This window comes from Aplysia californica, unplaced genomic scaffold (genome assembly GCF_000002075.1).
Source record: "Aplysia californica isolate F4 #8 unplaced genomic scaffold, AplCal3.0 scaffold00003, whole genome shotgun sequence".
Classification (NCBI taxonomy): Eukaryota; Metazoa; Mollusca; class Gastropoda; order Aplysiida; family Aplysiidae; genus Aplysia; species Aplysia californica.
The window spans coordinates 3,453,213-3,462,265 of NW_004797273.1; the positions used below are offsets into that span (position 1 = coordinate 3,453,213).

Sequence of the window (9,053 nt, forward strand, 5' to 3'; positions counted from 1 at the left end):
GATACCGTTCCTGGCTGAAAAGCCATCATAGACCCGTGGTTTTATAACAAACGTACCAGATATAGCTTTGAAGACAAGGAACCAGCATTGCACACATAAATAAATATAAATAAATAATGCGGCTTCTGTTGGATTTTTGATGTCGGTATAGTTGGCGATCTATCGTAAGTCACACTCGTAAGTCGTGCCTGATTTTTTAAAGTCTCCGCGTGGGTGGATGGTGGGTGCTCTGGTGTGGTTTGCCCATTCTTTCCAATTAAACATCTTTCTTTTTGTTTGTTGTTACTCTTTTGTAACACTGCTAATCTTCGGCGGGGGGCTCTCGTGGCCTAGAGGTAGGTGTTCGCCTTTCATTCAATAGGCCCGGGATTCGAATCAGGATACCGACGGAAACATTTTTCTCTAAAACTTTCTCCTTTCACATCCTTTCCTGCTCTCTAACAATGTTCTGTAGTCTGCTTTCGTCTCCACTTTCTGCCCCCTCCCCCTCACCCCCTTTGCCCCCTCCTCTGGGCTCCTGACTCTTTCTACAGCCTTTCTACTCATACTCCTTGGCTCCTTCTTACTGCTGTCTTTCAGCCACACCCGTGATCTTATGGTAGGTAAGATCTACACCTAGCCTTCTCGGACAAGGGTGAAAAATCTCGGAGGTCCCGTGTGCAAGTTGCGCACGTCAAAGATCCCGTGGACTTCGGCCGCCATCCGGTCAAAATTCAAAATTTCCTATCAACTGAAAATGTTTGGTGTGTCCCGCGCGCTCATATTATTATGACCTTATGCAGTTGCGAGCGCCGTAAAACACTTACCAAAAAGTGAACTCTCCACTAAAAGTGAGCTTGTTCGATTTTTTAAAAATCTGTTGTTTTTTACAATATCATTAACACTTTGTGTCTCTTTGGTTTCAGTCCACAGATTGGTACTCCTGCCTTCCCCTTACACGTTTTCCTTGTTCCTACCAAAGCCGGGGTCTGAGTCGGTGTCTCTTCCGTGGTTCGCCATGCCAAGGTAAGCCTGTCAATCTTATACTGGGTGCTCGTTATACCCAGTGCCCACGATCGGTTCGGTCCGGTTCGGTTTGGTAGGCGGGGCTTGCCAGATTGGGGGCGCAAAGCGACTATCATGGCACAAATCGATCGCCCGACTCGCGACCTCCAAAACTTGGGCAGCTCTTCTAAATCATTGTTGTATACATGTAGTTGATGCGCCTCAAGTTGACGCAAAGAAAACTAGTGGCTAGGGGAAATGGGAGAAACTTGTCCATGTTATGACGCACGTTCTGCATGGGAGTTGGATCGTGGTTCTGTCTCCTCCTTCAGCAACGAAGCGTCAGTTAGCCCCCGTTTTTTAAAAACCCATCCTTTTATATTTTTTGGCGTCTGTTGCTCAAGCGCTACGCTTATACTCGTATGGGATAACAATAATTATTATTATTATTATTATTATTATTATTATTATTATTATTATTATTATTAGTTAAACTCTTCACCTTGAATGCGAAGGACGTGAGTTCTATTCGCATGTGGGTAGTGTAACTTGACGTTAAAGTAGTACCTCTATCTGCTTTCCAAGATGCCGTTTCCCACCCTGGTCTGGGATAGGCCTGACTGACCAGACAAGGTCGAAGCAACTCGCCTCGTGATTGATCTGAAGTGTGTCTATGGTGGTTATAAAATATTTATAACCGATCGATATAACCCTTTGAAGAACTCGCGGAGTTGTAAGGGGCGGTGAGATAGTGGAAGTTGAATGCTGTGGCGACTAGGCGAACATCAGTGTCCTTCACCCCTGGCAGGGTATAGGCCACGGACAAGCGGTTTCCTTCTCGGTCTGTCTTGGACAAGCTTTCACTTACTGATCCAGGTTTTGTCCCATCTTTAACTTATCCTTAGCCATGCAACGTTTCCATGTCTAGGGTGAACGGGTGTCAGGTTTCATTGATTTCATAACGACTGGTGGGGCGTAGGAAGCCTAGTGGACAGGCTGCTGAACCAGTAATCTTGAGATTGCGGGTTGGGGGGTTCGAGCCTCTGCTCGGTCCGACATTGTGTCCTTGGGAAAGGTACTTTACTCGAAATTCCCATTCGGCTCGATCGTTTCGGGGTTAAACATATATACCATTTCACCTGACGGCTGGTAACTGGGTACACGTAGTATGTCCCTGAATGCGTTATGTTCACCTTAGCTCAAACATGGCCACTCGACGCAACTGACATGTGCAATTTTTGCACATACTTATATTTTACGCTTTGAATTTAGGTGTGCCTCAATGTAAACCGACTTTTGTACACGGATAAATGGAGGTCAATGTTCTTTTCATGTAAAAGAAAGATGACATTTTTGGTCGATTTTGCATTTTTATTCTGTTATGTTTGTAACATTGTGAAGGTAATTTAAGAGAACTCTTTGAATTTTATTGAAAGTCCCTTTCTCAATGTGATTGGGATGAGGTCCTAAAACAACCCCAAACTTGCCTTGGTAAGGAACACTTGAGCAATAATTCATGCCCTGGTCAATCGGTCGTTGACATCACTGTTTGATATTGCCCTAATGTTATAATGCTACAGATGGTGGTCTGATGGGTTTTTCTCAATTGAATAACACAAAAGTGATGTTGAAATGAAATGTTTATTTCATAAGTGTTTGTAAACTGAAGTATGTGTTTGACATTTGATTTTTGGTTTTAGAACTCCCGTTAGATTGCAGCAAACTTCCCCTGAGGGCAGCTCAGGGTCACCTTCGAATGCCACCACGAGGAGAAGCGTTTCAAACACCTCCAGACGAAGTGCTGCTAGAACATCGAGGAGTTCCACTCCAGACACATCCAGACAAAGTGCTGCTAGAACATCGAGGAGTTCCACTCCAGACACATCCAGACAACGTGCCTTAAGAACATCGAGGAGAAACCCCTCACACACACCAAGAAGGAGTCATTTAGAAAGACGCCGCAATCAGAGCACGTGCACGGAGCGGGAAGAGGGAGATTTCCCTGACGCTCGAAACAGAAGCGTACGAGAATGTGCCCTGGCGTGGTTAGCAGCAGATGCGGAGAGGAGATGGTCGAACACTGGACTGCAAAATGGCAGCTTCACAAGCTCATCAAGCCGCGAGAATCCACCAACTGCCATCAACAACACGGGCAGAGAGCAGATCCCCAGGCTTTATGAAGGGTCCGGTCCGATTCTTATGTTCAGAGGCATTGAACGTGAATATGAAGAGGACAGCTTTTTCAGCAGGGAGTTTGAGCCACTGTTGAGGAGCTCTCGGAATCCATCGGTGAGTGAGTTGTCTACTACGTATGGGAGGTGAGAATGTGCTTTTAGCTTTGGTTTTACCCCCTCCCCACCCCACTTCTTCTTCACCCCCCCTCCATTACGCATTATTATGTTTCTCTTTCCCTTTTTCTTCTTTTTTGGGGGGTCGGGGGAAGGGGGGGGGGAGTGGCACAATTTTTCACGGATGTTAAAATTTGTGTTAATATCATACAAGGCTCTTTGACCTTTTGTCCAGCTCCATGAAGTGCTCTATAGGTCACGCTGGCTGCATGCATGCTGTGATTTTTTTGTGTATCATCATCCCTTATTTTTCAGTTTATTTTTACAGTTTGTGTTGCATCGAGCAATGCCAATTCTTCACATCAAGTTTTCAAAAACAGATTGTCATTATACATGTATATACGTGAAATTATTGTCTCACTTTTGGTGCTTGTCAAATACATGATAATAACAAAAAGTTACTGGTGGTAGACTGTGGAAGCGCTCATATAACCTTATGCAGTTGTGAGCGCCATAAGACTCTTACTAAAACTAAGAGACACTGGAAAGGTGCTTTAAAGTATGAACAAATATTGCCACTAAGAGATAAATTATATGCTGCTGCTGTTGTTGTTCTTAATCCGGTAGCTTTTGAGCATATAAAGCTATAAACCACATGCAAAGTACATTTTGCTGCCGTTCATGCATCTTGAACTGACCTCGAACATGAGGTCTAAAGTTGATATCTTATCTCAGTCAGGAATTGTGGTCAGTGTCTGCCATTTGTCAGTGTCTGGTGAAGACAAATGCTCCCAGAGTGATGTCCGCTGCAGTGTCTGCCTGTCTTTGTGCTTTTGCCCATAATGGTTATTTAAGAAATGTAACGGTGGGTGGTTGATGGGCGCTCTGGTGTGGTTTGCTCCTTCTTTCCTATCAGACATCTATCGTCCTTATCTCTCCTCCTTTTTTGTGTATGTTACTCACTCTCTTGTAACCCATCTGTTCTTTGGCACTTATATAACCTTATTGATTTGCAAGTGCCGTAAAACTCTTATTTTTACCAAAAGAAATGTTACTGTTATCTCGCTGATTTGCTTTAATCTTTGACTGGGCATTCTGTTGTTGTTTTTCTTTTAACCCAGGGTTCACGCAGGGAGGATGCTGGTAATGAAAATGTGACAAAGCGTAGAAGATGGAACATAATTGGTGCGCTGATAGGCTTTGGGCTGTCCATGGTCAGTTACTCCATGTTTTCAGAAACGTACAGTCAATGGATCTACTTACGCTTCAAAGAAGACATCATGGGGACCAACTTCTCTTCCATCAATTCATCACAGTAAGTACTTCTGTCAGAATGAGTGGAGCCAACAATGTACTGTACTGAACTAACATTGCGTTGCCCAAGTACAACAACCCAGTATCCCATGAAAACAAAATTTTACAGGAGACAGAAAAAACTTTGTCAATTCATTTAACAATGTTTGTTAAAAATTAAAGTCGGAATGTTGCACTGGTGATGTTTATTGAGCTACATGTCTAAAATTTGACCCAAAATCCGCAACGTTATATTTAGTCGAAAAAAGCAAAAAAAGTGTTTTTTGACATATACATAGTGTGGGTTCAGAATTGTTGTACTCAGGCGACGGTAGGTACTTTGACTGCCCACCAAACCTAAATGATTTGTCCACATCAAAGGGATGTAGATTGTTCCCCAAGTTGCTGGTAGTCTTGTTTAGGACCACTGCTTGAGTGCGTTGTACTTTAACTTGTATAGATTTAAGAGGCTTGAGTTATGGTTATTTGACCTAGCTTAGTTTTGCTGGTTTTGTGAGAAAGAAAATGACGTTTGTTGCTGTTTTATGGATCTCTTTCCTCTTTTAAGGTACCCTAACCGCAAACTGCCGTATTGAAAGTACATTTAGTGTGTTTCTAGATTGTACTTGCAGCACAAACGCTATACGATACGGGTGAACTCTTTTGTCAAATGAGATAAATAGTAAAAAACAGTTAATTGTGTCTAACGTAACATGGTTTGACATTTGAACTATCTTTATGACTATTCTAATTAATTATTGTAAGCATTAATCATGCTTTTAACCAACATGAATTTGGTCACATGTTTTGGTAGCTTGTAACAGATAAGACTGGAAGCTAGTTTTGGGTTTAGTACCCCATGTAGTTGACTACTGTTGATGCTTTGCTTTAATGCTTCTGTACTCTTCTGAGGAAAATGGGTTTGAAAATATGTTTTTAGGATAGCAACTTATTGCGGAATATGTGACATGTTTATATAGCTCTTCAGTAGTTTTGTTAACGGTATCCTGGTGAACTATTCACTCCCTCTTTTGGTCTCTACAGATCACAAATACCTACGGTAGGATGTATTCTTAAAAGTAGTGAATATTAAAAAATGTATTATTTTTTAAAAAGATTTACTCTTGTCATCTCTTTTTGTGTCTTACTTCATGCCACTGCTGGTGGTTTATAAGGAATTATTTGGTGTGTTACTTTTTCTGTCCCCAGTGCCCTACACCCATGTGCGTCAGGTCAGAACAACTCAGCATTCTCAGGCTCGGACTTAGACCGTGCTCAGTCAGAGGCCTCGTCGTTCATGTCATGGTCCTTGATAGTGCTCCTGGTGCCCGCCTTCTTCAGCTGCATTTTCATGGGGGCTTTTTCAAACAAGTTGGGCAGGAGAATGCTCTTCATAATACCCGCAGCAGGTAACTCATTTTTGGAGATGTGGCTGATTTATTTTGTCATGTTGCAGATGAAAAGTTATGGAGATGAAGGCATTGACTTTTAGAATATTTGTCCTTCATCATGTCGGTGCTAGATCTCAGTAGAAATCTAGAAGCTCTTCCAGAAAAAATGTTACAAAAATTTGATTTTTTTCAGCCTGTAAAACAGGATCAAGCAGAGTTCCTCCCTGTCCTGACAACCTATTCTTTGGCACTTATATAACCTAATTGAGTTGCAAGTGCCGTAAAACTCTTACTAAAAGAAATGTTACTGTTATCTTGCTGATTTGCCTTAATCTTTGACTGGCAATTCTGTTGTTAATTGTTATTCTTTTAACCCAGGGTTCACGCAGGGAGGATACTGGTGATGAAAATATGACAAAGCGTAGAAGATGGAACATAATTGGTGGGCTGATAGGCTTTGGGCTGTCCATGGTCAGTTACTCCATTTTTTCAGAAACGTACAGTCAGCACGTTTTATGCATTACTGAATTGAATACAATGTATGCCGGTACTGGGATTATTTGTTCTTTTCTGACTTAAGAGTTCTAAAGATAAGGAAAAATTACACTTGCTTGTGACAATGAAATTTTAAACTCCCCTAGTGTGAGTGATATGCTCATCACATGGACATCATAGAAAAAATACAGGTAACAGTTGTGTGGTAGCCTGATTTCTTTCAATATTAACGCTGTTCTTATAATGAGCATCAATCATGTTGAAGAAACACACTTGTATTGTTTTAATGGAATACTATGGGGTTTTGATTCTGGTGATCAACATGGAGAGATCCTAAACACCTGACCTAATAAGTGGTGTACAATGACATACAAGGCGAAATGCTTGGCCACTAAATCCTATGCAGTATATCTGTGGTGGAGCGGTTAGACACTTTATGGTCGCTTCAAGGAGACCCCTGTTCGATTCCCGAATGAGGATAGTTTTTATTGTGCATCTTAGTCTTTCTACTAGGATGTTGTATCCCTCTCACCCTGGGTTGGTTGTCGCAGTCAGGGCCGGAAGCCTGCCTCTTAAATGATCTAAATTGTGTCAATGATGACGTAAAAAACACCTTCATTTTTAAAAGAAAAGTCCTATGGCTATGTTCTCTCTCCTGAAGAAAAGTCCTATGGCTATGTTATCTCTCCTATTGTACCAGGTTTTGCGGTGCGAGTGGCAGTCACCTGCTCCGTGGCCTACTGGCACCTGAACATCAACTTCCTGTACATCGGCGTAGCGGTGAGCGGAGCTTGTGGGAGCATGGTGGCCATGTTCATGGCTCTCTACATGTACCTGGCCGACAACACAGGGGAGAGCAAGAGCAGATCCTACACCATGGTCATTGCTTCGGTATGGTAGCCGCGTCTTGTTCTTGTGGCGTTGAAATTACCTGCGCTAATGGCCACCCGTATAACACAATCCCCTGAACAAACTGTGGCCACTTCCCATTTCCACCATTTTGTATTTTTTAGATTATAATGACACTGTAAATAGGTCTATGGTGTGGTCACAGTGTCTTGTTCTTGTATCATTGAAATTACAGTTGGACCTGTTCTAACGGCTACAAGTATAAGACAATTACCTGCACAAACGACTGCCACTTCCTATTTCCCTTGTGTATTTTTTACATTAAAATGACTCTGTATAAGGTGGTCTCCTTTCTCCTCGATAGTGGGTGGCAGTCTCAGACAGTTTCGATTGTTTCTTTACTTTAGGGACTAAAAAGTGGATGAAAAATGAAAGGTTGACCTCTACTGATGAGCTCATGACAACTGGCTATTATTTAAGTACTCAGTGTGATGGGCTATAACATACAGATATTCAATTGATTACTATGGTTCTTACTGCAATTGTCATTCACAGCGGTACTCGCTGCAACTGGCGTTTACTGAGGTGCTCAATCTTCATTTACCAATACCCCCAGTGGGTCGGGGGGATATAAATAGACCCACTGCTTCGTCTGCAGAAGGTGCAACCCCTTCAAAGGCGAGCTCTCTCTCCCCCCCCCTCTCTCTCTGAGGCCAGCCAAGAACATGGATAATAATACCATCAACTGTCTCTGCTGTCCCGAGGTTGGCATCACAAAGTGTGGGTTCAAGGTCTGAGGGCGTGCATATTCGGTGATATTGGCAAACAAACGTTCTTATTTGTCGATGTGAGACGACAGCCGTCTCCTCCTCGTTCCAAGTCGATGGGGGTGTCAGAAACACTTACTTTAACATGTATTTTTTTCTGGATGCATTTTTATTTTTTATCCACATTGGCAGGTACCCCGTCACCCCCTCCCCAAATAAAAACACACACAAAAAACCCAAAACGTTTCTTTTTTAATCAAGTTTTTTTTTTCGTGTGGTTGGCGGGGCTCTGATTTTGTCTGCTTTCTTCTTTCCTATCAAACATGATTTGTCGTCTTTATGTCTCTTTTTTTGTGTTACTTTCCTCTCGTAACATCTATAATCTTCCGGTATGACCTAATTTGTGTTGCAAGTGCCATTATACCAAAGATTCTCTACTGAACAGTTGGGAATCTTTGGTAATACTATAACCAAAACAAGAGTTTATTCGCCAGCAGTTGCAAATATAGGCCATGGTCCGAGAACGTCATCACCGCATGCCGCATGGCAATGAGTAATGTAAGCAAAGTGGCTCCCCTCACGTGATGTAAGGTTCATTGACTTGTAATCCTATGCCTGGTGGCTGGTGCGCAAGGTTGACTTTTAACAGCTTTTGCAGCCTTATTTTTGGACAGGGTTCCGTCTGGAGTGCTGCTTTCCTTACCATTTTTCTGCACGCCATACCGCCATAATCGTCAATGACTACGAGTATTTCTTGGGTGGTCTGGCCTGATCTGTCTTACTTCTTTGTCTGTGTTACTATTGTTCTCATGGGTGGTTGGAGGGCGCTGTTGTTATACAATCCTACTTCTTTACTTTCCCTCTGTAGTTTCTGTCTGTCTGTCGTACTTTCCCCCTTGCTATAGATAGCCAGCACTGTATACACCTCTAATCTTCGGCACTTCTATGACCATATTATTGTGTTGCAAGTGCTCTTGGGAAGGGGG

The 9,053-nt window shown here is 42.5% G+C and overlaps 1 protein-coding gene across 1 annotated transcript in view; it reads left to right on the top strand.

Annotated features, from left to right (window-relative positions):
• Window positions 1-885: 885 nt before the first annotated feature.
• Window positions 886-9,053, top strand: part of LOC101855453 (solute carrier family 46 member 3) — a 26,517-nt gene continuing 18,349 nt past the window's right edge. Inside the window, exons 1-5 of the mRNA XM_013079454.2 lie at window positions 886-1,005; window positions 2,685-3,273; window positions 4,394-4,587; window positions 5,775-5,974; window positions 7,152-7,342. Coding sequence (XP_012934908.1) covers window positions 998-1,005; window positions 2,685-3,273; window positions 4,394-4,587; window positions 5,775-5,974; window positions 7,152-7,342 — 1,182 coding nt within the window. The 5' untranslated portion in view covers window positions 886-997. The remainder of the gene's footprint in view (window positions 1,006-2,684; window positions 3,274-4,393; window positions 4,588-5,774; window positions 5,975-7,151; window positions 7,343-9,053) is intronic.